The following is a 26,641-nucleotide window of genomic DNA, read 5'->3' as shown; positions in this document are numbered from 1 at the left end:
GAAGAGGCGAAGGGAGGCACTGCAGCCTCAGGAAACGAGGTGGGAACAAATGAGGACCAGCACCGTGGCAGCAAGTCAGCCCTGGGAGACAGCGCTGCTGGGTAAGGGGAAAGCGAGGAGGCAGGACCGGTCTGTGGGGAGTCCGCCACCGCGCCGCTCACTCAGACACACAGACACCCACTTCTTGGCCAACCAATTTTATTATTCAAGTCCAAAGATAAAGCGGTTGGATACTCACACTCGCAGCAGCTGGTTCAACAGGAGGCACAACCCTTTGATCGGGTGCTGAAAGCAGGCGACGGGGAAGGTGCTGCCCGGAGCGCACCTCGCCAGCGAACACGGCGGCCAGAGCACGAAGCAGCGCAGGAGCGAGGCACCCCGGTTCCTCCCGCACCCCCGAAAGCGCTGCAGGGCCTCCTTCATTCTCAGTTTACAGAAATTAAGTGTTCTGTCACAAAACCAGCTGGAAACAGCAGGTAACGAGCCCTTTGGAGGCAGGAGAGCATTCAGCCCCTACAGGCAGCTCCCACTTACAGCTGCACCCGCTGAGAGCAACCGGCCTGTGAACCCAGCACACCCCAATTGCCTACAGCCGCTGCGCCTGCAGTAATGCACCCGCCCTGGCAACCGCCACAGAAATAACAGTCGACATTCACCCACACGAAACATCGGGGAGCACCATTTTCCAGCTACCGGCATCAAGTATTAAAACAGCGTAAGGCCTTGACCGATTCGCCACTGCTCAAATCAGCACGGCCTTTCCCCTGCCGAGAGCCCGTGGGTGGTGCAGTCTCGTAGCTGCAACTCATCTATATTTCATCGCGTTTCCTTGCTGCAGAGCAGCACTCGCCCTCGCTGAGCTCAGCTCCGAACCCTGCGCTCTCAGCTCAGCCAGAACGAAGACATAGTGTTGTTCTGGGCAGCATAAATACATGTATTTGCAAATACATTTTTCAAGGCTAGTGTAAATAAATTCACGTTCGCCCTGCAGCAGCATGTGCTTAATTACAGGCCAGAAAGGGGCTCGGCGATGTTCTCACATCGGAACACACCGTCGCTGCAAACCAAGGCCGGTGGGAGGACGCGGCCAGCATGGAAGCTGTCTCCAACATCTTGTTTTGCTTTGCTTGAAGTGGTTAGAAGTAAAAAAAAAAAAAACCAAACCCGATCAATTTAAAACACGGACATAATCACTTCACCGTTCTTTGGTACAGACACTGGCCACAATAACCGACTGGGACATTTGACAGCACAAGCACATGGCACGCTTCGAGTTTAGGAGGTGCTTCAAATTTCTTTTTTGCTATTTAAACAAAAAAAAAAAAAAAAAGGGAAAAAAAAAAAAAGGAAACGTTTCCAAAGAACCACTCGCCAGCCACCTGCCCAGAATTTCTGCTGCTTTTTAAACACACACCGTATTCTTAATTTTAACCCTTGACAGTCCAACTGCAAAACCCCAGCTATCGCTTCCGCTCGCCTTTTTGTGTCCTTTTCTTCTCCTTTTCCTTCCGCTCCTGCTTGGCCAGCTTATCCTTCTCGCGCTGGAGCTTATCTTGCTCTTTTTTCTTCTGGAACTCATCTCGCAGCAGCTCCCGTTCCAGCTTCCTGGCATTCAAGACATCCTCCACATTGGTGTTTCGGAACAGCGCTGGCGGAATGTTAAGGGCAGGCAACGCTCTGGCTGAAGCCACGCAGCTTCTGCTCTGCAGTCAGATTTCGGAGCTCAAAACTAGACACCGCCTTTATTCCGCCTCCCCCTTCACACTCCCACTTCGGCTCCCTCCCCAAGCAGGTAAGGAGTTTGGGAATGGAGAAAGAAAAAGGAATCTGTTTTTACAAATAGAAAAGAAGGACACGGAGCTGTTGGAGCAGGGCCAGAGGAGGCCCCGGAGATGCTGGGAGGGCTGGAGCCCCTCTGCTGTGAGGACAGGCTGAGAGAGCTGGGGGGGTTCAGCCTGGGGAAGAGAAGGCTCCGGGGAGACCTTGGAGCCCCTTCCAGTCCCTAAAGGGGCTCCAGGAAAGCTGGGGAGGGACTCTGGATCAGGGAGGGGAGCCATGGGATGAGGGGCAATGGTTTAAACTACAGCAGGGCGGGTTAGATCAGCCATTAGGGAGAAGTTCTTTCCACTGAGGGTGGTGAGACACTGGCCCAGGTTGCCCAGAGAGGGGGTGGAGGCCCCATCCCTGGAGACATTCAAGGCCAGGCTGGATGAGGCTCTGAGCGACCTGATCTAGTTACAGATGTCCCTGCTCACTGCAGGGGGTTGGACTAGATGGCCTTTTCACAGTACTTTTGTTTCAGTTGCACTTTTAATAATTCCTGAACATGATTTACCTCTCTGGACACCAGTTAACATTAAGCTGAAGTTCTGGAAGAATTATCTGTAATAGCACGTTCTGTGAAGCTTCTGAGAGGGTGGAAGAGGGAAGGAAGGAATGGAGGAGAGAAAAAGAGAACAACGGGATCAGTCTCGGCTGTGCACGTGGGGCCGGGAGCAGATGGACTTCTAACCGGCATTACGAGCAAGGTCAGGTTACATGGAAAGAAAAATGAACCACCAAACTTAAAAGGTGCCCTAAAGAAACAGGGAGTACCAACACAGATACGGAAGGCTGGGAAACTCACCAAAAAGCCTGGGTCACTGAGAATTCGAAGGATACATTTTTCCGATCCAATATTTACTGCGGTCGCAATCGATCCATCCTGTTCATCCTCGCCAGTGAGACAATTAAGGAAATACGGACACCAGTAATGAACAATGACACTAACCTCAAAACATGTCAAATAACAACTTTATCAAGCCATAAGGAAGAAGCTAAAAACTAACGCAGGCAACGGAGGCATAGGCGAGCACAAAGCGCATGTTCAGCACCCTCCTGCTGCTCGAGCGCAGGTACGATTCCCTCCTCTTCAACTTTGCTCTTCAAGGAAGAGCTTGTTCTTCAGCACGAGGAGGAGGTAACTGTAACTCTCCCACTCTAAAGAGGATCTTTTCAGCAGATTTCTCGTCAGAAAGCAAGCAAGAGGTGAAATACATTAGCTACCGTGCACAGAGTTACCGGGAGGTGATTCACTCCTCTTCTGCAACGCACCTGGGCTGGGCAAACCCCAGCCAGCCGAGCACGCCTCGGTGGGGAGTGCGGAAAGGGCAGAGAAACGCACTCGAAGGAGCGTCTGCTCACGGCACTCCACGAACTAGGAGCGTCCATGCTTTTGAAAAGATTGAAAAGTTTCTCCAAGTCTCCCCACTAGGCACTGCCAAGCTGGAAAGGCGTTTTGGGAGATTTTTAATAAATACTGTCCTTCAAAGCACTGAATCTTGACTGGGTCAGGAAAAGGATATTCCTCCTCATCCGTCACATTGGCATACTGGGCCAGGAGAGCAGCTTTCCTTTGCTTCTCTTCCTGGGAGACCTCCTTCGGCTTCACCACAATCCTGGCCTGCTTCTCCATCATGCTGGCGATGGCCTGGAGCTCATCTGGCAAGAAGAGTCAGAGCATCGGTCAGTCCCTGCAGCCACTGCAGCAAAGTCCCAGCTGGCAGATGCCACACGCTGCTGCTTCCTACATCCACAGTCCCCAACAGGCACCATCCCACTGTCACAGGCTGCAGATGTCGCTGGGGACAAGTGCGCCGAGGTAAAGGGAGGCATCTCACCCCAAAATACCCCCCACTCTCCTGCCAAGAGCCCTCTCAAAGGTCAGCAGTGGTGCCGTCAGCACACAGCACAGCAAGCCGGCCGGCTTGGGAGTTCCATCTGAGGACTGCGGGAGCAGGAGCTGCTGAGGAGCCACCAAGGCGGCGGCTCAGGCCAGCGCGGCATCCGATGGGGGATGTGACACCGGCCTCTCCTCGCAGGAGGAGTTGCCCTGTGCTGCGCGCAGCCACAATCAGACGCTATTTTTTTCCAGGAGCAAGGGAGGTTTCACAACGAGACTTTGAAATCACTAAGACTCTCGCTAATGAAAATCCATTTTACTCCAAATTACATTATCTTCTGCTTAAAAGAGGCTAAGTTCATTTAACCACGTACTTAAATAGAAATTCTGAAAACCCAAAGTGACAGATTGGTTTAACGCTCTTTCTCTTCTACCTAGCTAGGGAACGAACCACTGATTCACCTTTTAACATTGGAGTTCTGCTGCCCCTTTCTTAAAACGATATTGGGGTTTTGACAGCCAACTTTTTTTAGTTTGTTAGTCACTTATCCTCGGGATTCTATTATTCTAAGTAGCTATTGACTTCGTTCGGGATCTATCCTTTTATGGAACCTCAGTGAAATAATTAAATCCTTGCATTTCTAACAACCTAGGCACAAACTGCTGCCTTCTTTCCGTGACAAGTAAGAAAACTCCCTGGGGGTCACCGATGGTATGAGCAGGAGTCCAGCCGCAGCTCCGGCAATTCCAATTACTTGTCCCCAAAAGACGGATTTACTGTATTTAATGCAGAGAAGAGCATAACTTTTCCCTGTCCCCAGCCAAAGGCACGGTTAGGCCAAGGACAGGCTTCAGGGAATTTTTGGGGAAAGCCGCTGGACTGCTGCGTGCTTCTATAAAGAGGAGGTGAGTGGTATTTGTGAGCTGCTGAGGTCTGGGCAAGAAAAGCGCTACATAAACACAGGCCTCACGGTAAGGGCTCACTATTTCTCGAATGGCATCGGTCAGTGACAATATTCCGTGTGCAACCAGAACCAACAAAAAAACGCAAAGCAAACAAAAAGCAGGATTTAGCCAAAAGGGATGTTACATTGTCTCGGGCTACGGTTAGGCCCCTGCAGATGGAAGATTAGTAATTGATCCATGCAGTATGCTTAAACCAGCAAAATCTTTCCAGCGCTATGACTTCATTGTGCTCCAGAGCTCTACTCAACGACCAGAACAAGCCTCCCCGATGAGCAAGCACAAGACGAAGCTCTTGGCTTCCGAGCCGACAGCTGAGGACGAGGGGTGAATTCAGAGAGTACAAAGAAACGGTGGGGCTACACCCGTGACTGGGAAAGGAGCAGCATCACTATAGCAGCAGCCCCACAGAGCTTTCCCCCCCCCACAAGCATTTACGGAAAAAAAAGGACAGTTTTAAGAGAAGATTTTGAAAGAGGAAAAGAAAGATGCTTTCCTGATGTGTCCTGGGACCTTCTCCTGGGGCGAGGGGCAGCAGAAGGGGCAGCACCGCTCTCACGGGTGCGGTTTAGTAGTATAGAAACACTTGCTTTCCAACCTAGTGTCAACTGGAGTAGCATGGGCATTTTATACCCTAACAACTGCGCTAGCTGCCATCGCTCCATCGTTAGCATTTGACAGAGGGAAAGCCCAAGTGTTTTGCGAAAGGAAATTTTAAAAATCCTACAGAAAAAAAAAAAATAAACGAGCTCTTCCTCTGCAGGATCATGAACCCAACGAGCAGCAGAATGCGAGGGGACAGCCAGAAGTGAAACTACTCATTTCATATTTCAAGACAAAACAGCAAATAAGCAGCAATGGCAACAAGAAACACGTCAGATCTGCAAACGTATCAGCAGCGTTGGTTTTAACTCCTAACGGGACCAACACACAGTCCTCATCTTGGCAAGGCCCTGCAAATTACTCATACCCCGAGGAAAGGCACAGCAAGCAGCGACACTACCTTCTTTTTTCTCTTTGGCGTCAACAATCTGAGATTCAGACCACTTCTCCACTACTTCCCTGCAAACATCGTTTAAGAGATCTTCTTCCTAGTAAGGGAAAAGAGACTTCTCAGTCTTGGAACAAAGTTGGTCTGCTTTAAACAAGCATGAATCAAATATGAAAAGCACCAGCTGCAAAGAATCTGAACACCCAGCGATAAGCTCACAGCTTTGCACATGAAATCTTGTTAAATTCACACTCAGGACTTTGGTTAATCTGGGAAGATACCAGTCACACGATGCACTTACTTGTTGACACAGCTCAGACCTAGAGACAGCCTTGACCCGTCACACAAACACACAAGGTGTCAAGGCTGCAGTCCAACAGCCCCGCAGCGTGCCAGGCGATGCCGTATCACCCCGGTGGTTTCCTTTTCCCAAGGGAGAGCTCTAACAACGCACACTGGTTCCAGAGCGGCAGGTTCTCTAGGTGCAACAGCCCTACGAACGCTGAAGAAAGGCAGTCGAGGTATCTTCACTCTAGAAATCCCACCTCTCCTATTGAGTAAGGCTGCGGAGAAGCTACCCAAAGGCCACCTCCGATGGCCAATCTCACTAAAGCAGATAGAGTAGACCAGATACACCTGGGCAGGGCCAGTAGGGAGCTGAAACCACTTTGGTGGTACTGATAGACCATCTCCTCCCACCAACAGGGATAGTCTTGTCTCCCTTGACCTGCCTGGAGCATTGCCCACGATCTAGAGGTGTCAGTGGAATGCATTCACACTGTTCTTTGCCGCTTTAAAACACAGGGAGAACGGAAACACACCCAACCAGCAACGGGACGGCATTCCCACCACCAGATCCTTCACTTGTGGAGTCCCACCATGACGAGCTCTCTCCCCAGTGTCTACGTACAGCTTCTCAGGGGACTGATCAACACCGGAATTCAAGTTCCGGCAGTAGACAGGTGACACGCTACTCTACCACATCTCAGCAAACGCAGCGACAGCATGAGTTCAATAGCCCCATATGTGAGTTCAGGTTACAGAAGCTGAATCCAGGCAAGAAACACGACCCTGATAAGAGAGAAAGGCATTTTGAAGAGTTACAGCCAGGAGCACGTCACTGGGAAGACATATGGGTATGATGGGCAGGAAGTTTCAATATTTTTTTTTATTTACTTTGCTCATTAACACTAAATCAGGTTTGCCCATAGCTTGAGAGAGGCAGAGGGGCTCGAGGAGAGCTGATATCAAACAGAAACAAGCCGGCCAGGGACACCTGAGGAACAAGCCAGCTGAGACTGAGACATCCCCCTCCCCTGCACCTTGGCACTGCAGGTGTTGATGCTCAGGCTCGATCCGGCACTGCCTGCAAATCCCTGCGGTCATCCTGCTCTGCTGGGGCAGCAGCGCTGCACCCAAACAGGGACAAACCAGGCAGCAAAGCCACAGTGACCTCTTATAGAGCTGTTCTGCTAGCCCTGACTATCGCCTGCCCTGCCTATGCCAAAAGCTACCTCCGAGAGACAGAAAATCTAATAAACTGCCTAGAAAATAATTTCTCATAAAGGTGTATAAGAACCAGACCTCTGCCCTCTGCCTCTTTGCCCACCTTTCACAGCCAGGTGTGCAGTAATTGGCATTTCAAAGACAAGCACAGGCTTCACACTAAAGAGACACCAGGTTCCTGATCCTCATCTTGAAAACTTAGGCACTAGGTACCTAGAAAAAACACTTTCGAGCTCCAGGACAGATTGTCACTGAAAACATTACTCACCCAGCAGAGCAAAGCTCAACTGCACAGGAGACAGCAAAACCAGGTGTGTTCTCCACAACTGTGGGAATGATGAGGAGGGAAAGACATCCACAAAAATCTCTCCACCTTTTGCTCCAAAACAAATACAGAGCAACTCGGAATAAAGTCCTCCCACCCCGAGCCTACAAGAGCTAAGCACAAAATTCCACACGTAACGGGCAGACGGCAGAACCGACACACAGCAATACTGTCACACAGCGCGGCCAAGCACAGTTCAGGGCCGTATACATGACAGAATAAGCTCCCCGGGCTGGGGAGGAGACGCTACAAGGACAAGCACGCGGGATATTCAAGGCTGTGAGAGGAGGTGACCTGCAAACAGAGAAACAGCAGACGGACAAAGGGTTTGCGATTCCCACTGATATCAGACTCTATTTTAAGAAGTCACCATGCCTTTAACCTGAGCAGATCCAGAGGACAGGATGATGCTGCTAAGACGAGATACAAGACCAGGTGGTTCAGGTCTGGAAGAACCCACCGACCCCACTCCCCCCAGGAGATGACACAGCAACAGGTGCTGGATGAGCAGAGCAGCCTCGAGGATGATGTGCACGGAAACACGATTTCAAGTGCCGGTGAGAGGAACCCTTTTAGCTCTCAGAGACACAGCTGAGTCATGAAAAGATAATGAAAACCCACATGGTTCAAGGACAGAGAAGACATGAAGGTTTTTAAGGGCCAGAAACACTTGCAGTAAAAGGATCGATGGATGGGCTCCCTGGGCGCGGGGAATACTGGCCTACTGGAATCAAGGCTGGCAAAACTTCGAGCAACTTAAGCCAGGAGAGAAGGCTGGGAGAGACATACTCCCTGGACGCCTGGTTTCAGTGTGCGGAAGGAATAAAATCAGGCAAGTGATGACAGAGGAATGGCAGTAAGTGGGAACGAAAGTGAACAGCAGAAGAGTAACAATGATGGCAGAGAGCTGCGCAACCTTCGAGTGAGGGTTTGAGCAATAAGAAACAACCAGGTATTTGTGTATCGGTGGAGACAGGCCTACGAGGGGAAAACACAGACGTGAGAAGTTGTAGCGATCCCAGAAACAGGATGAAAAAACAGCCCTGGAGCCGGAGAATCAATCCTTGCATCCCGAAAGGATAGCTCACGTGTAAGAGCAAACACTAGTAACAGCGGCAGAGTTCAGAGAGCTGAGGGTGCAGCAACCGAGTATCTTCATCCAGCATTCCCCACACAAAGAGGAAACGATGTTGTTTCAGAGGTTAGCAAATACAGACAAAAATTAGCTGTAGAAAATACAAGTGATCGGGCATCTGTCTGGTTTGAAGAGAAGTGGTGAACAGAAACAGATCTTGGTTCCAAGTTTCTTGATTTGAGATTGTTACATCTTAATAAACTCAGAGAACTAATGAACGACATTGTCAGGATTGAGGAACCACGGACATGAGCGCAGAGGTCGCCTGAAATTTATTTTTTGTGAGGGTTGTCAAAAACAAACAAAAAAATGGCCTGGAATTTGTGAATGGAAGAAAGAGAAAAACCTTGGCAAGAAAGGCCCCAAATTAACCAAATAAAAGACTGTTTCAAAAGTCAATACAGAATCACAGAAACTTCAGAGTTGGAAGGGACCTCTAGAGATCATCTAGTCCCACTCCCCTGCCAAAGCAGGATCGCCCAGAGCACATCCCTCAGGGCTGCATCCAGGCGAGTCTTGAAAATCTCCAGAGGAGGGGACTCCACACCCTCCCTGGGCAGCCTGTTCCAGTGCTCTGTCACCCTCACCATAGATGTTTTTCCATGTATTTGAACGGAACTTCCTCTGTTACAGCTTGTGCCCGTTGCCCCTCGTCGTGTCACTGGGAACCATTGAAAAGAGTCTGGCACCATCCTCCTTCAACCGACCCTTTAGATACTTGTAAGCCAAGAAATAAGCATAGAGTCTACAAATAAAGAAAAAAATGCGCTGACTAAAAAGAGTAATTAAAAAGTTGGAGGGTTCAAGAGGCAAAAAGGTGCTACAAGAATTGCAGAAAAATCAAACCGAGTTCAAACCTGCAAGTGAAGCCAAAGTCAGCTGCGACCGTGACACAAAAAAGAAAAGGAAGAGAAGAAATGGGGCTGTGGTGCAGCACGTACAGGCCAAAGACAGCCCAGAGCTCCGTGAACGTGAAAACCTCACACCAGTTCTCACACTGGGCAGAGGCACACGAGGAGGGTAACTCAGCACTAAAGAGGAAAGACCCGCCCGTAACGCAGCCCACCACCGGGCAGGGGATGGCCACCGCGCTACATCCCTCCGGAGCCCGGCTCGTGAGTCTGCAGCTGCCGTGGCCAAGGATCCGACACGGGCTCTGCCTTTGGTGATGAAACGAAGCAAGTCCGGTAATTACAGGCAAGTTAATTAACCTCAGCTATTTCAGAACAGCATTTTCCAAAGATGTCTTCCTCTGCCCCTAACGCCAGCAGGACGCGCTATTTGCTTCTCTGACTATTTTTTAGGCACAAAGCCACACTGGCACAGGGACGTTTCTTCTAGAAACCACCTTACTGCCGGTGCCCCGGCGGCGGAGGGGAGAAAGGACAGTGAAGGAGTGAAGACGTGCTCCATCTTTTAGGAAAACCAATTTGAAACGGCACGCAGTCAGTGAATGGAAGGAATTACATGATATAGTTACCTGTGATAACAAAAAGCTCATGGTAATGACCAAGTGCCTTTGGGTTTTGCGCTCCTGTGTGCTTTTGGAGGAAATCAGTGATTGCCATTGAGCTGCACGCACTTGCTATTTAACATTTTACACTACGAAAAATCTATACAGCATCCTGAGATACAGATATTGTATAAATCATACAGCCCCCAAAGGAGATGACTATTGAAGAGAAATTCTTTTCTGCCCTAACTCTCTCCCAGAGGTTATTTTCGGGGGGGGGCAGAGGCAACACTGCCCACCCCCGAGAGCTCCAGCCCCTGCCCACGGGCGCTGCACCGCGGTTATCTCTGTCCCAGCCGGGAGACGGACCCTGCTCCCGCCTGATCCGAGGGATCCTCGAAGACAACACCGTGCTGTGAGGAACGAGACCTGCCGGAGCCTGTCTGACCGTCTAACACAGCCAGCGCTGGGCCGCTCTGAAGGATCTGTCGTTAAAAATCACTTCTTAAAACGCATTTAGGCACTACCCAGCTCGCAGGCTGAACCCTGCAGCCTCCGCGCAAATACAAAGCGACCCTTTCCTCCCCCCACCGAACGGCCACGCTCCACAGCGGCTGCCCGAGTTTCCGATCGCCCTCAAAACCGGCACCAAAGAAAACCCCAACTAACGAAAAACCCCAATTAAACTCCGAGCACCTGCAGGGCCTAGAGAGGCCCCCGGAGGTGCTGCCCCCGCCCCGGGGAGGGCTGTTATCCACCCCCATGCTTCAGGGAAGCGCTGCCCGCCCGTCCCCCTCGCCAACCCCACACGGAGCCTCCGGGTCCAGCGAGGCCGCGGCCGCCCGTTCCCTCCGGGGAGGCCCATCCGGTGAGAGGAGCCCCCCGGCCCGGCCCTCACCAGGCAGGCGGCCAGGACGCCGCGCAGCGCCTCCAGCCGCTCCTCGTCGCTCTCCTCCCCACGGAGCAGCCCCTCGATGTAGGCGCCGTAGACGGCGCGGTCGAGGCCCAGCGCCTCCAGCCGCGCCGCCAGCCAGGCCGCGAAACCGCCCGCCGCCTCCCCGCCGGGCGCCGCCATCTTGGAGCCGCGCCGCCCACACCGCGCATGCGCGCGCCACTGTCCGCGGGAACCGGGAGGGGACGCGACGGTGGCCGCAGTGGACAAACTTGTGGCGGGGCCGGCTGGGGAGCGGCGGCGCTGGAGGGACCGATCCCTCCGTGCACGCGGTCCGGGAGCGGCCGTGCCCGGCGGGGCCGTTCCCGGTGTCCGGGAGCTCCTTCACCTCAGGGGCGACGAACACGCCGCGCCGCCTATCGCGGAGGGGGGAGGCGTGTCCCTGCGCGGCCGCCGTAGCGCCGCCGCCGTTAGGGGCGGGGCGGGAGTTTAAACTGCCGCTGCGGCGGGGGCGGTGTCTCCCCCCCCTCAGGGCGCCATGTCGGGCCCAGCAGCCACCCGGCCGTTCCGCGGGAAGTCCTTCTACCTCGACCTGGCCGGCGGGCGGGGAGCGCGGGAGCTGGCGGCCGTCATCGGGCGGCTCGGCGGGGTGAGGCGGGCCCGCCGCTCTTCTCCCTCGGTTTCTTTCTCTGCTCTGGTTTTTAACGGTTTCCGCATTTTCTTGGGTTGTTCCCTCTGTGCTCGGCGCTGGCGAGGCCCCACCTCGAGTGCTGTGTTCGGGTTTGGGCCCCTCGCTACACTGAGGGGCTGGAGCGTGTCCGGAGAAGGGCAGCGGAGCTGGTGAGGGGTCTGGAGCACGAGTCTTGTGAGGAGCGGCTGAGGGAGCTGGGGGTGTTCAGCCTGGAGAAGAGGAGGCTGAGGGGAGACCTTCTCGCTCTCTACAGCTCGCTGAAAGGAGGGGGTAGCCAGGGGGGTCGGGCTCTTCTCCCAAGGAACAGGCGATGGGATGAGAGGAGATGGCCTCAAGTTGCACCAGGGGAGGTTTAGGATGGATATTAGGAAAAACTTCTTCACTGAAAGGTTTATCAGGCATTGGAACAGGCTGTCCAGGGAAGGGGCAGAATCACCATCCCTGGAGGTGTTTAAAAGCTGGGCAGACGCGGTGCTGAGGGACATGGTTCAGCCTGGAGAAGAGAAGGCTCCGGGGAGACCTATAGCCCCTTCCAGCATCTGAAGGGGGCCTACATGACAGCCAGAGAGGGACTTTTTCAAGGTCATGTAGTGATAGGATGAGGGGGAATGGTTTTAAAGCAAAAGAGGGGAGATTTAGATGAGATCTGAGGAGGAAATTCTTTGCTGTGAGGGCGGTGAGCCCCTGGCCCAGGTTGCCCAGAGAAGCTGTGGCTGCCCCATCCCTGGAGGGGTTCAAGGCCAGGTTGGACGGGGCTTGGAGCAACCTGGGCTGGTGGGAGGTGTCCCTGCCCAGGGCAGGGGGTGGCACTGGGTGGCCTTTAAGGTCCCTTCCCACCCAAACCAGTCTGTGATTCTGTGGTTTAGTGGTGTTTTTGTCAGTGTTAGGTTATTGGTTGGACTCAATGATCTTAAAGGTCCCTTCCACCCTAGATGATTCTATGATTCGGTGCGATAATGCATCTGCCTGGCTCTCCTTCCTGGTCCGGGGAGCCGCTTGGGGAAGGAGGACGCCATCCATTGCCCGCCACTGCCCTCGCCCTGCTGCTGGCTCTGCCCAGGCCCCTCACGGGTCGTTGGGCAGCGCGGTCCTGCTTGTGACCATCTGCTACAGACACTGCTTGCTTCTACCTTCCTGGTGGTGGCAACTGGTTCCCTGGTTGTGGCAGCATCTTCTGGGTGGTGGTAGCTGGTTGCTCGACCATGGGAGCACCTTCCAGTCGGTGGTAACTGGTTGGCTGGCAATGGGAGTGCCTTCCAGTCAGGGGTAACCGGTTGCTTGGTCCTGGGAGCACGTTCCAGTAGATAACAACTGGTTGCCTGGACATGGGGACACCTCCTGGGTGGTGGTAACTGGTTGTATGGTGACGGGAGCATTTCCCAGTAGGTGCTAATAGGTTGCCCAGTGATGGGAGCACCTTCCAGTCAGTGATAACTGGGTGCCTGGTCGTGGGGAGCACCTTCGAGGTGGTGGTAACTGGTTGCCTGGCTCCCCCTCATCCCCCAACAACAGCCTGTGGCAGCTTATCCTTTTAGGAAAGTTGTGGGAGTTCCAAATGTTTCCTGGAATTCAAAATAGGGTAAAGTAGGGTAATGGCCCTGCCAAGCCTCCTTTGTCATGTAGCTGTGTGCTTTTTCCATGGGTGGGTTCATTCGTGACCTCTCCAGATTCCCTTGCTCACCAATTCCATATATCCTCTCCTGAAACCCTTCAGAAAGTAGCACTGCTTCAGTCACCTGGGCCGGGACGGAGGACAGGGCTTGTGCCCAGCAGCTGGTCGTTCATCTGTTTCATCTTTCAGTTTCCTTATGACTCTTAAGTACAATTTTGTCCTAATAGTTGTTGCTTTTTGTTTTCAGACTGTTTAATCTCTCTCTGTTTGAGGCACCTCAAAATCCCCTTACATCCTCCAATGCTACATGCAGGTGTAAAAATCTTAATTTAGTTCTTGCTGTTGTATCTCTGCCGCCAGGATCCTGTGTTGGCTGTAGAGACACGTGGGGAAGCTGGCTTGCACTTATTTCCCTGGTTTTTTTAATCACACCCTCATGCTGAACTTGCTGATATCTTTCTGTCCTCCCCTGGATGTGCCGTCAGCACTCGGGGACGCTCTCCTTCTCATAGAGTCTCTTATTTAGCTGTGCGTCTTCAAGTCTGAGAACCGCTTGCTCTCAGCGGTCAGTTATTTGTCCGTGTAGCTGCTGCAGTACTTGGAAATAATTTTAGCCTTTTGACTGTCCTGTTTGGCTTCTTGCCAAACACTATCTCAGGTCACTTCCCCCGCTGAAACGTGGTCCAGGAGTGGAGTTCTCATTTGCTCCTGTGGAGATACCGAATTCAACTGCAGCATGGCCACCGTCTGTAAAACAGCTCTTCAGTAGTAATATCCAAACCCAGGTCCTGTGTGTTGTTCAGGACCAAGTTAAGGGCATCTTGTGGCCTTGGACTTGCATGTGGTATCTTGAACTGAACCTTGACGTAGGAGTGGTAACACCCTGGAGTGTTATTTGGACAGGGAGATTTTGCTTTATTCTTTTCTGTGCTTGCAGCCTCCTTGATCTCCCGCAATGCAGGGCAGCCTGCAGTGGCACTTGTGGCTCTTCACACAGGTGCGTCCAGGATCTCCATCCACAGGGATTCTGTCACGCAACAGAACCAGCTTGTTCAGCGGCCACGATTTCAGACTGCTGGGATTTTTGTCTTTCTGTGGGCTTCGTACCTGTGTGTTAGTGCCCTGGGACTGCCTTCTGCTGAGTTTCTGATCACCTTACTGTTAGTATCCCAAACGTTGCGTTTCTACCTCTTCCTCGGACTTCCAGCTTCTGTGCAAAGCATGTCTCTGTGTTTTGGCTTTCTGGGTCCCTACTGCCCTGTTTTATGGGGAGCTGCTTGTCCCAGCTGTTCACTTTCTACTTTATTTTGCTAAAATGTGTTCTGTTCTCCTGAGAACAGAGCTCTTCCACACTGATGCATGATGCCCAGGGCCTTTTTCTCGGCTATTGCTTTTTTTCTGAAACCATTGCTTAGAGAGTGGATAATGGTAGACAGCGTCATGGAAGTCTCAGTCTGAAGGTTCTGGTGATGATTTGCAGTGTGTCTCTAGGGCGTGTGCTCTCTGTGCATTGTAGGATCTCCTCTCCTCGGAGACAGCAGTCAGGAATGGAAGAAGGAACTACTTGTAGAGATGAGTTCTTTCAGCAGCCCCTTAACTGCGTGTGGGGCTAAGCTAAAGGCAGTAGTTCTTGTTTAGCAGGACTCTTCCAGCTCAGAGCTGAACTGTTTCAGAGCTGCTCTGTTCTGTGTCTTGCTGCAGGTGACCGAAAGCTTCCTAAGCAAAGAAGTCAGCTACGTGGTTTCCAGCAACAAAGAAGCTAAACGAGACAGAGCCAGGCCTCGGACTGAGAAACAGAGCAACGTAACTTCAGAAGATGCAAAATCCACGAGCCCAGTGCCTTCTACCTCCAAAGGGAACCATCCCAGACCTCACCAGAAGCCACCAGACACTGTAAGATCTATAAAGGTTTAGGTCACCTCAAAGTTTGGCCCAAGGGATCTATAGAATAGAACCCGAGACCGGTGTTGGAAGGTAAAGTTGTTCCTGCTCTGAGCAAACACGTTGAGTGGGGTTTTTTTCCCCCTGGTCTGGCTGTTCACATTCATAACCACGTTCCTTGTATCTGCGTATCATTGTCCACTCAAACGTGCGTGTCACAGCTTTGAGCTGGTAAACAAGGATGTCTGCTCAAATGGCAGAGGAAATAGAGGGCTTGGCTGGCTTCCCAACAGAACAGGCCATCGTCCTGATGCAGAGGTGTGCCTAGAAAAGCCAGGGAAATGTAGCCAATACAAAACCATTGCAGGCTCTGGATGCGTGCTCACAGACACAGGTAGGGCAAGGCCATTGTAGCTGGGGAGGAGATCTACGAGGGCAGCTTGCAAGAAGGTATTTCTCTGGGTCCTATTCACCATGTCAGACCTGGGCTTTCTGGTCAGTAGTCCTTGTGGCCAAAGCTCCGATGTCCTGCGTTGAACGCTGGTGTCCGCTGGAAGCTGTGACTGTGGGGAGAGCCCCCGAGTTGAGGCCACAGGCATCACTGCCAGCTGGATCTGGGCTGCCTGCAGGTGGGAAGCCTGGGCTGATATCAGGGGTTTCACTCAGTGTTTGTTCCCCCCGGTCTTGCTCACAACGCTGCCCATTTGTATTACGAAGAGCTTAACCTATTTGCTGAAATCGTTGGCTTACAAATGCAACTCTGCTCCCAGGAAGGGCTAGCAAGGACGTTCCTAACCCCCGCCAGCCTGTTGGGATGTGGCAGGCAGCGTTTCCAAGCTAAGTTGCTGCTTCCTCTTGGCTTGCTCTGGGGTATTCACTGCTCTTCAGTAAAAGCCAAGCCTTGGCTGAACAGCTGCTTAGTGTAGACCTAATGGGTGCCTCTGCGGTTTGCGTTCTTTGGAAATGCTCAGTCCTGCTGTCTTTGAGATGAAATCTTGGCCAGACTTCCCTCCCCACCAGAGTGCGGGTATCACTAGAAATCGTTTTTACTGGACAGCCACGCTGTCCTCGGCTTGCTGCTGCCTGGTAGCATTTTGCTTTAACGAAGTACTTGGCTTCTTTCTCTGCAGGCCCTGATCAGCAGGGGAAAGGAACTGCTGCAGAAGGCCATGAAGAATCAGGTGAGCAGCGTGTGGATGGGCTTTTCTCTAGCTGGGTGTGTTCAAAGTACTGCTGAGCCGTGCAGAACCAGTGCCAGCCACTTCTCCAGAGCCCCTGCCTGCTGAAGAGAGCAGATTCTGGGGCTGCTAAAGGTATGAAGCCGTTGCCTGTGGCTCTGCAGAATATTATGCGGTGCTTCTGGGCACTGCTCTTCACGGAGCTGTGTCATCCATCCATGTGAAGTACTTCTAAGGCCTGTCCCAGCAATCTGGGTGCCCAGCACAAGAGCACCATTAACGCAAGGACCCATTGTTAGATGAATTTTTAGCCTAGAAAGAACTAAAGCAATATAGCTGGGGCAAAAGGCTCCCCTGCAGTCCTCTCACTGATATCACAAGTGGCCAAAAGAATCTCGATGCCCATTTAGAGGCTCATGCAATAGCAGGGATTAAAAATTTGACCTAGATGCTACTGTTAATTTGGGGTAGATAAAGCACGAGTTCGAACCTTTCCTGCTGTGCCCTGATTTTAATAACAGCTACGCGATGGTCTGTCAACTGGGCAACAGGAAAATCTCTCTAAACTAGATTTAGAGCTGCTTTGAGCTGTACCTTGCCAAACCTCTCTGTTTGTACAGGACACCTGCAGTGGCAGCAGTATCCTCGCCAACGCTCGCCTGTGGGGAGTCCAGATCTTGCACGTGGACGGTATCCTTCTCTGTAGGCTGAAACTTAGCTGTTGGTAATTAGTGATTTTTTTTTTTTGAGACAGGTGGAGCAGAAGTGATGTAGTGAGTGTGGTACAGGAGAAGGAAGAAATTGCGAGCAGTACCCAGTACTGCCTGATGCCATCCTGGCCGTGGCTGGTCTGCCCTTCAAAAACCAGATTAACTTGCATGTATAGAACATGCTACTGTCACGTTTACAATAGCAAATGCTGAGTATATTGTAATATACTGAAGCTGTAATATTAGAAAATGATAATAGCTTGGTCAGTGCATTAATTTGTTCCAAAAAGACCATTTTTACTAATTGACCTGGAAGTACAGATTGTGATAATGGCAGGATTTGGTGGTTTTTAATTAGGAAGAGCTGATGTTTGAGGACCTGTGCTGGAAGGCGCTTCCTGTCTCAGTGATGAATGGGGAGGGGGTGACGGGAAAGACAGATGGTAAAACTCTGATTCTAATAATAGGTCTGGAGTAAAAGGTTCCTGAGTGTCCAATGACAGTGACATACAGCCGTGGCTGAGCCTGTCTGGATGCGTGATGGAGGCAGCCGCTGCTCCCACAGGTTCCTGAGCAGCTGGCTCTGCTGAGCCGCGGTGGTGTTGCAGGGCTGTCAGGGCTTCCGAATGTCAGGGTCTGGTCTGCATGCTGCAAGATTCCTAACAGTGTCTTGTTTCTGCAGCCAGCCTCCAGCTCTGCTAAAGAGCAAAACGGGGTGCCGTCCCTCGAAGCACTCTTTCTTGGCTGCTTCTTGGGCAAATTACCTGCGTAGTCGTGATGCTCTGCCAGGTGATGGCGGGCTCAGGTGCTACGTGCTTTTCCCCGGTGTGGTGGGGGAGTTAGACTGGTGCTGCAGTCGGTGGAGGGGAACAGCTCCCCTTCTCTTGTTGAGCTATGGCTCTTTGACGTCCCACCTGTGCAGAAATGTTGTTGTACGCTCAGCAGCTGCTGCGTGCCATCGCGGAAGCAAGGAAACGGTGCCAGAAGACAGAGGTAACTGACCTAACTCCGGCCCAATGTGAGGTGCTCAGGATCCTTCCATAGCTCTAAGCAATCCTTCTAGCTCCTCTAGGGCTAACGGGCTAGGAAGTGGGGTGATCTCCTAGGGTTTCATCCAACGTCGGACAATCTGCCGCGGCAGTTTATTGATGGAGATGTCAGAATTCAAAGAACTTTTCCTTTTATAAAGTGGGGGTAAAAACAGATGAGAACGAGGCAGCTGCTACTTATCAACCTTATCTGTAGCACAGCTGATTTTGATTTGTGAGGGACAAAGGGTAAAACAAAGATCGTATGCGGCTGGTACGCTGACTTTCCGAAGTATTCCTTAGTGCATTGGAGAGGTCAGTGTGAAGGTAGGGCATAAGATCAGAGAGTATATTGTATTTAAAGTTACTCTAGGTAACTTGGGAGACAAAATATCAGGGGGAGGTGATAGAGTTTCTGATGCAGGAGCTCTGAAGTGGTGGGTGAGACTGCTGTAATCTCACTTTGCTACTCTGGGATCAGTAATTACAGTTCTGCCTATGCTGGCTCCCATACTAAATATGTCACTTTTTCCTATAGGCAAAATGCCCTGCATCCGGATCAAGAATTTGCAAAGGTAGGCCCCGAAGTTGTGCTCCTGTTTACACTCAGATGCGGAGCTGCTTGAAGAAACATTGTTTTGAATTGGAAAATCCATCTGAAACTTCAGCAATCCAAAATATGCCAACTGTGAAAGCAGTTTCTCTTGAATGGGTTTCGTAACTCCTTGTCTGAGTCGAGCTGCAGCCTCCTAATACAGCTGAGCACGTTGTGCCTTTGATTTCAGGCAGTGCTTTTAAAAATCCCATAAACCGTTTGCAGCGCAGCTCCCAGAGTCCCGAGGCACCTGAGGACTGTGCTGCTGGCACTGCGCGTTGAATCCACTGGCTCAAACGAAGTTTCGAAGAATAATGCATCCTACAGAGGAGAGCATGTTCCTCGCAACCCACTCACTTCTGTTAGCCTGAAATGTACTGCTGAGACACCAATCTAGGGATAACGCTTCCAAAGGGGGAGGGAGGGAGGGGGGAAGAAAAAAAACACCCAGGTTCTCATCTGCGATTAGACAAGAGCCAATTGTGGTACTGACATTGGCACCAGTGATGTAAGTTAATTTGTGATTTGTTTGACTTTGCTTGTCGGAGAGGGAACACTCAGTAATATCTCAGCACAGACTCCAACCTGGATTCTGCGTGTGACGCTTGGAAGATTATTTTCCAATTCATGGGGGAAAAGGTGGTGAAAAAAAAGGCTGGAAAAGCTGTCGGATAAGGCAGGTTGTCTGCTGCAAGCTCAGAGCTCTCTGTTGTGGCACACTCTGAACCCTGCCTGGGGACTTGTGGTGACAGCTGAACCGTTTGTCACCGTTCAGCACTCTGCCACGGGAGCTCGGGGCCTGTGCACCAGTCTGAGTTTTATCTGGGGCCCTAAACACAGCCTTGCTTTCAGAAGTGCTAAGCATTTGTCACCGTTTACTTGGAAAAATTGATCCTGCACTTAAATAGCTACTTCAGTGACGTAACAGCACATTTGATGCAAGCTCGGGGTGAGGCTGGAGGAGCTAACTGGTGAGGATGGGCGGACTCGGCCTTTCTGGAGTGTGAGGTTAAAATTTCTTTGGAGAAAATAGTACTGAGCGCCGGGATCACAGGAAAACAAAACACCTCGCCCTTCAGAGGCAATGAGGGAGGCACGAGAGGTTTGGTTTCAGGGTCAGGCAGACGCCCTGTGGGAGTACCTTGGTGTTCATTTGTTTCTTAACCGATCTGTACTCAGATTTCCAGGCTGAGCGTAACGTTATCACTCGCGAGTTGAACATACTTGTGAGGCAGAAGGGACCTGGTAGCCTCTTCTCCCAGCCTGGCTCTGAAAACTTTTCCCTGAATGCACCGCTGAGGCTTTCTTTTGCTCCCCTAATACACATTATGCCTCTGTAGGAAGTATAGCTGCTGTTTTGCCCTCCTCGGGGACCAAGCGAAGGCCAGATACTGCTCTTCAGCAGTGTTCTTGTGCCAGGTTTGGCTATGCAGCATGTTGGTTTGTCTCCAGCAGCTCTTACTGCTTTGACTTAACCGTCCTGCCCTGAGCCATTCTGAACTCTGAGCTGTATTGTAAAGGTAAAGGGAGAAAAAGGCGCTGGCAGCGTTGCTGCGGAGCTCTCTGCTTGTGCAGCTGATGCTGCGATTGGTTTCTTATAAACTCGTCTCTTGTGCTTGGAGGCGTGTTGCGTTGAGGACGTGTGACAGTTTTTTAGGATTCAGGTCAGAATTGGAAGCTTGGGGTTAGGCCACTGGTAACGAGAATGAGTAGACACTAAAGATGCAAAGGGCTTTAGCTGGATGGTCTTTCAAAGGTGAAAAGAGTTGGGCTGCCAGTAGGGTCACCCTACTGGATACTCTGGAGGTGAGGGCTGTTGTAGATTACCCAAAGAGCTGGTTTGGCCGCGCTTAGCCATCGCTTGGCATTCACAGATGTCAGAAATACTGGTGAGCTTGGCTCTGCAGCCCAGTTCTGCGGGGGAATGAATGAATAAGGGGGGAATTTGGTCAGAGCAACCTCTAACCAGCTTTCTTTCTAGCAGGAAAATTGAAGCCCCCTTTTCTGAAGGTTGAAGACCAGAGCAGGTAAATGAGATTTTTCTAAACGTCACAGCCAAACTATGTTAAAACCTCAGGGGCTTCCAGGGAGGGAATCCTTTACTTGTTTTATTTGCACGTGGGGCAGTGAGTATTCTGTCCACAAGGCAGAGCATGGCTTCTCTGAAGACCCTGTTACACACTGGGACGTTGACCCTCTCCTAGAGGGAGGCAAATGGAGTTTAGAGAAACAATCTAGGTGGCTCGTATGTCAGGGGGGAAAAAAGGTGTTAAACGAGACTTGACAACAGAGTTTACTTCCTTGCTCGGATTCCGATTGTGATCCTCGGCAGGTCACTTAATCTGCTTGAGCCCTCTGAAATGAGGGAAGAGATTGAAGCACCGGAGGTCAGGGCCTGTAACTTGACTACAGCATCCAGCACACGGGGATCTGATCTCGGTGGTGTTTCTAACAACTCTGTAACTCTAACGGTATCCAGAGTGCTAATTAATCGTTCCGAAGACAACATTTATGGCAGCTGCGGAGTCAAATATTAGGTTTTACACGCTACGGGGAGAGAGAGAGATGTGGTCTGGGAACCCAAACCTTCCCGTGCTGCGGTGTAGCTGAAAAAGCTGCCCTGGCTGCTGCTGGTGTGCCTTGGGGCAAAGGTGGGTTTTGAGCGGAGCAGGCCAGCCTGCCTTCTGTCCAAAGCACGCCCCCATCGGTGCTGTTACTGGGAATCCGGTTTAGTACTTCCTGTGAGAAATGGGAAATCTCTGGAACAGCCAAGTGAAAGGACAGCCCTGGGCAGTGTCCCATCATAAAGGAGATAGCACCTTGAGACCCTCTGCGGGGGGGACAGCTCTCTGGCCATGCTGTCCCTGCCAGAATTCTGTTGTCCTGATCTGCTGCTTTCAGGCAATTCCGACCCTTCCATCACCAGTTCAAAACCTTTCCCGACCTGAACTTCCTGGCACCCAAAACCTCCAGCCCATTTGAGCCTCTGAAAAACGTCTCGAATTTTTGCGGAGTCAGGTAGGTTGTAGCTCCTTCCGTGCAAGGTTTTAACCCAGCCCCTCTGCTGGCTGCTGCCCTGCTGGTTCCTGGGATTTGGAGAATCCCTTGTGTACTGGATGCGGGTGAAAGGAGCCCTGTTCTGGGTTAAACAGCTGTATCTGTTAAACAGGGAACCGCTGGAGAGGGGACAGCAAAGGGCTACCAAGGTGCTGAGGGGACTGGAACCCCTCTCTGATGGAGAAAGGCTGAGGGATTTGGGTCTCTTCAGCCTGGAAAAAAGACGGCTGAGGGGGGATCTTATCAACGCTGATAAATACTGAAAGGGGGGATGTCAGGAGGATGGGGCCAGGCTTTTCTCAGTGGTGCCCGGGGACAGGACAAGGGGTAACGGGCACAAACCTGCCCATGGGAAGTTCCATCTCAACAGGAGGAGGAACCTCTTTGCTGTGAGGGTGGCAGAGCCCTGGCACAGGCTGCCCAGAGAGGTGGGGGAGTCTCCGTCTCTGGAGACGTTCCAACCCCGCCTGGCCGCGTTCCTGTGCCACCTGCTCTGGGTGACCCTGCTCTGGCCGGGGGTTGGAGGGGATGATCTCCGGAGGGCCCTGCCAGCCCCAGCCATTCTGTGATTCCTTGCAGGGGTGCGGAAGGCTGTCCGATGCGCAGCAAGGGGGAGAAGAGCCCCCGATCCACACCCATCACTGTGCCAAAGAAAAAGAGAGGATTTTGTGAGTGCTGCCAAGAGACCTTTGAAGAGCTGCAGAAGGTAAAGGTTCCCCTGGGACCTGGTTCCTTGCAAAAATTATGGGGGCCGCTCAGTGGCTTCACTAATCATTATATCTGTGCTCTGACCTCCTGGTCTGGGCAAACAGTGGTTTTGAAGATCGGAGCACGGCATGCTCATCTCTAGGGCCAGGACAGCCTCCAGGATCATCCTGTTATCTGGCCTGTAAGGTGGGAAGCCTGTTCCATGGCAGTTGGTGAGGGCTGGGGGCACAGGCTGATTAAAAAAGGTGCGAAGCGGTGGATTGCTTTGTTTTTTGTTTGGTTTTTTTTTTTTATCTCCTGGAAGATGCCAAACAATGTGCCTTTCAGAGCCCAGCCTTTAGTGATAGACAGTACGTATTTGGAGTCTGCGTTTTTACTAGCTGCTGGGGAAAGCTGTAGGCTGCTGTTAGATACAGCCACAACCTCCTCAGCAGCAGGTGTCTATGGGAACAGAACCCTCGCTGTGAGCAACCAGGGGTAACGGCCTTGCCTGCGTTTCCCAAATCTGCTTCCAAACAACAGCTCTATCTGGTGAAAAGGCCGTTTGCCCTCTAAGCTGTTAGGCTGTGGGAAGTGGCTGTTACTAGAGATTTCCCTCTTATGAAAGGATAAGTGTTGCTAAAAGGGTCTCTGCCACCTTCCAGCACCTCCAGAGCCCCCGGCATAAGCGGTTTGCGCTGGACGACTCGCAGTACGCCCCTGTGGACCGTGTCATCTCGCAGCTCACCAACAGCTTTGTGGAGCAGTCAGCCACGTAAGTCTTTGTGAATCTGGTAACTCCTGGAGCCCAAAAGCGTCACGGTGCTGCCCAGCACGCTCGGGGGGACAAGGCCCCAGTCTCCATGCTGCTGTGGTACTGGTCGCTGGCTCACGCCCTGTGCCAGGGAATCGGTTGGCAGGGAGCAGGGGGCTGCAGCTGACTGCAGGACCAACCCGGCACCTGCCAGGCGAGGTTTAGACGAGCTGAGGGAGACGTTCTTGAGATTCTGTGGCTTCTCTGCTTCAGGGAACTCCCTGTGGACTTCTAGTGCCTCTTAAACTAGAAAAGACAGCTGGGCCCATCTCTTCTCTCCCCATGTCTGAGGCAAACCCCGCTGCTCTGTAGCACTCCTGTGCCCAGACCTTGGGCAGCTGAGAGATCCCTCGTGCTGACGGTCTCCCCTGCCAGCAGCAGTATCGCTGTTAGAGCCTCAGCGGTCTAAAATTTCTTACCGCCTGCTAAGCAAGGGCTTCGAACATCCTGCACTGCAGAAACCGCTTCGTCTGGCTGGGGAGAAGGGTGTTGCTCGGCCTAGAGAGAGCAAGCGTTAACTGATGGTTCTTCTCAGGGTGCCGTGGTCCTGCCTGACAGACGAACGCTTGGTGCCTCAAGCACCAGTCACTGGAGGAATTGAGATTCTGACAGCAGAGCTGGGAAAGGAAAGGCAGCAGCCTGAGCACGGTGCTGTGGAACCGTTAATTGATACGGAGCGTGATCATGGCCTGAAGACCAAGGGATGCTCCCCTTGCCTGCCCAGGGACAGGGTCAGTAATCCCAGAGAAGGAGGGGGGTTGTTGGGCGGCCCTGGGGGGCTGCTGGTTGGAGCTGGACTCACTGTAGGGGTCTGTGCTGCGCGTGGCTCCACGGAGGAGTCTGCGGTGGGGAAAACGGATTTGGGCTCAGCTCCTGACCCAGGCTGGGGGACTCACGCAGCAGCCGCTGATGTTGGAGAGGTGATTGCTTGTTCATCTGAACCTTGTAAACAGCAAACGCTTGGGTCTATCGACCATCGTCCGCAAACACTGCCGGCCTCCAGGAAACGCCAGCTCTCCGGACAGAGCACCCAGGCGGGAAAGAAGCCCAGGCTGGAGCTGGGTGGTGGCCTCTCTCCACGCGAGCAGATGAGCCCCGTGGACGGTGGGGTGGGTGTGCAGGGTGCAGGACAGACGTCCGAGCCAGGCTTCGCCGGTGTGATGGAAGCTGGCGGCTTGCCCCTAAGCACAGAGCTCTCCAACAGACCTCGCAGCTCCCTTGGTTTGGGCCTGTGCCCACACGGGAACCCTGGGGACCCACCATCCCAGCCGGGTCCCCTCGAAGCTGTGTCCGTGGGGTTTGATCCCACAGAGGCTGCTGCAGCCAGCAGGGTCAGCGAGCCTGGCTGGAGCAGAGCGAACGTGAGCTCCCGAGGGAAGCAGTGCCGGGGGGAGAATGAAAACACACCCAGAAATGTGGATAGTCCTCATCTGGAGAGCACAATGAGGAAGACCAGCTGTCCTACTGGCCGCTTGCCCTCTCCAAAACCGCCTGTGGCTGAAGCCAGATGTTGCCGCTCGCTCTGTGTCAGAACAGCAGAAAAAATAGCACCCGAACTACCTGACCTCCCAGGCCACAGCAGAGAGCGGGCGCCATGCCCCGGGCTCCTCCAGCCTCTTCCACGTAACGCACAGGCTGGTCACGACTTCAGCAAAAGTTCTTCTGAGTCAGACTGGGATGACCAGCTCCTCTCCACGCTAACGAGTGTCCAGGACAGCAGGATTCAGCCTGTGGACAGGGACTTGCTCCAAAGGACACATGTCAATGTGAGGGACAGTGGCTATGAGTCTCAGCTCTGCTCGGTCCTGAAGCAGAAGTCAGAGCTCACCTGGGCAGGCAAGGAGGACAAGAACTGCCGGAACTGCTACACGAAGGCCGAAGGAGCCTCTTCCCCCATATTTGAGACCTTTTTTGGCAGCTGGACTAGTTAAATCCACCTCCTGGCTGTCCTCTGGGCCCTTAGTGGGAGCTGTGAAGTGGCTGGAAGGGGATTTAACAAGCCTCCCCGCTCCCCGTCAGGACCAGGAGGTGCAGCCGGGCGCCGGAGTGGGGACCCTCAGCTGCACGGTGGTCTCCAGACAACCCGAGCAGGTCTCCTCTTGGGAACTGACGGGTGATGCGGTGGTTTCACTGTCTTCGGCTCTGACAGGGGTGGGATCTTCCCTCCTCTCTGCTGGTAACACTTAGGGCTGATAGCTTCCTCCTTCAACTCCTCACGGGGCTGCCGACAACATGGTCTGTCTCTGGAAGTATCTTCAGCGGGAACATGCTCTTTGTCCTTCCAGACTGAGAGCGTGGCCTGTTCCTCCTCGCACCCTTGGGGGTGCGGGGACGGTGGAGAGGAGGGAGATGTGTGTTCTTCACACGGTTTGGGGTTTTTGTGGATGTCTCTGAGTATTTACAGATGTTTGTAACTGGTACTAAGCTGGGGGTTTTTAGCAAATTTTTAATCTTTGAAATAAAATGGAAGATGAGATCCCGCTCTGCTCTTCGCTGGGTAAAACTTGTCTGGTGGCCTTAACTGCGGCCAGCTCGAAGTTGCATGAAAGGTCCGTCAGTAGAGGCCAGGCGGTGACTGGACAGGAGCTTGCCTGGAAGGGGTCTGGGGGCAACGGGGGCTACCAGGCTGGGTCTGAGGCAGCGGTGGCTCTGGTCACATACTGTCACCCTCTCCATGTTTTTCTCTCGGCATGTGGCGGTGGGAAGCTGTTGTGGCCAGCACAGGGATGGCCGCAGGCACAGAGGGATGTGGAGAAGCTGGAGAGCAGTCGGTGGAGACCGTTGACCTCGCCTGGACACAGGGCCAAGGAGGGGAGACCAGGGCTGGGCTGGGTTTGTCTTGCTCGGAGGAGGCCGAGGGGTGTCTGAAAGCAGCCTGTGACTTCTTGAAGGGCACTTCCAAGCAGGATGGAGCCAACCTTTCAGTGGTGCCACATGTCCCAAGTTAGGGCTTCTGAGGGGCCGGTTGGGAAAAGGAAAAGCTCCCTGGACGGGAGCGCGGGTCAGCCTTGGGCCGGGCACCCGGAGCAGTGGGCTCTGTCTGTCCATGGAGGCTTTCAAGCCTTGAGCGAAGGACAACCATCCTTCTTCACTTGAGGCTTGAAGCCCTGAGCAGCTGGATGAGGTAGCCCTGCTGTGGGCTGGAGCCTGGGCTAGACACTTTAGAGGTTCCTCCTCTCCAGTGCAACAGCCAGATGCTGGCTCTCCTTTCCCTAACGAAGACGCTAAACAGGTTCCAAGGGGCTGTGGGGCCTTGTCCTCCGCAGAGCCCCGTGCCTGGGGTGGGTCAGCTCCAGACTAATCCCTGGGAGAGAGGCAGGAGCAGGCTTGGTGCATCAACTGCCCGACATCTCGATGTCTCCTGGAGGGAGCGACCAGCTCTCTGCCCCTCGGGCAGCAAAGAGGGGTGGCCTGGCCAGTGGGGTGAGCCAGGAGTGGTGGATGTGACCAAACCTCAAGGTG

At 52.8% G+C, this 26,641-nt stretch overlaps 2 protein-coding genes across 8 annotated transcripts; one reads left to right on the top strand and one right to left on the bottom strand.

Moving 5' to 3' along the window:
- Positions 1 to 181: 181 nt before the first annotated feature.
- On the bottom strand, positions 182 to 11,347 carry CCDC43 (coiled-coil domain containing 43). Of its 6 annotated transcripts, none has more exons than XM_063354242.1 (5): positions 10,933 to 11,338; positions 5,628 to 5,715; positions 3,345 to 3,480; positions 2,627 to 2,720; positions 182 to 1,703 (listed from the first exon to the last, which is right to left on the bottom strand). In XM_063354242.1, the coding sequence occupies exons 1-5, from the start codon at positions 11,107 to 11,109 to the stop codon at positions 1,461 to 1,463; spliced, it is 738 nt and encodes a 245-aa protein (XP_063210312.1). In that variant the 5' UTR covers positions 11,110 to 11,338; the 3' UTR covers positions 182 to 1,460. The 6 variants fall into 6 exon arrangements, with proteins under 6 accessions (XP_063210312.1, XP_063210314.1, XP_063210313.1 ...); XM_063354244.1 differs by having other exon boundaries at positions 182 to 1,648; positions 2,662 to 2,720; positions 10,933 to 11,329; XM_063354243.1 differs by having other exon boundaries at positions 1,527 to 1,827; positions 10,933 to 11,345.
- Positions 11,348 to 11,415: 68 nt separating this feature from the next.
- Positions 11,416 to 25,648, top strand: DBF4B (DBF4B-CDC7 kinase regulatory subunit). 2 transcript variants are annotated; one of them, XM_063354240.1, is made up of 11 exons: positions 11,416 to 11,575; positions 14,931 to 15,122; positions 16,241 to 16,291; positions 16,909 to 16,978; positions 17,921 to 17,991; positions 18,565 to 18,601; positions 20,606 to 20,648; positions 21,523 to 21,639; positions 22,258 to 22,384; positions 23,031 to 23,140; positions 23,715 to 25,648. In XM_063354240.1, the coding sequence occupies exons 1-11, from the start codon at positions 11,465 to 11,467 to the stop codon at positions 25,108 to 25,110; spliced, it is 2,325 nt and encodes a 774-aa protein (XP_063210310.1). In that variant the 5' UTR covers positions 11,416 to 11,464; the 3' UTR covers positions 25,111 to 25,648. The 2 variants fall into 2 exon arrangements, with proteins under 2 accessions (XP_063210310.1, XP_063210309.1); XM_063354239.1 differs by having other exon boundaries at positions 11,417 to 11,575; positions 20,603 to 20,648.
- The last annotated feature ends 993 nt before the right edge of the window (positions 25,649 to 26,641 follow it).

Source organism: Chroicocephalus ridibundus, chromosome 17 (genome assembly GCF_963924245.1).
Source record: "Chroicocephalus ridibundus chromosome 17, bChrRid1.1, whole genome shotgun sequence".
In the NCBI taxonomy this organism is placed as follows: domain Eukaryota; kingdom Metazoa; phylum Chordata; class Aves; order Charadriiformes; family Laridae; genus Chroicocephalus; species Chroicocephalus ridibundus.
Note: the sequence above shows the minus strand (reverse complement) of the source record. Positions and strands in the feature narration are given on the sequence as shown.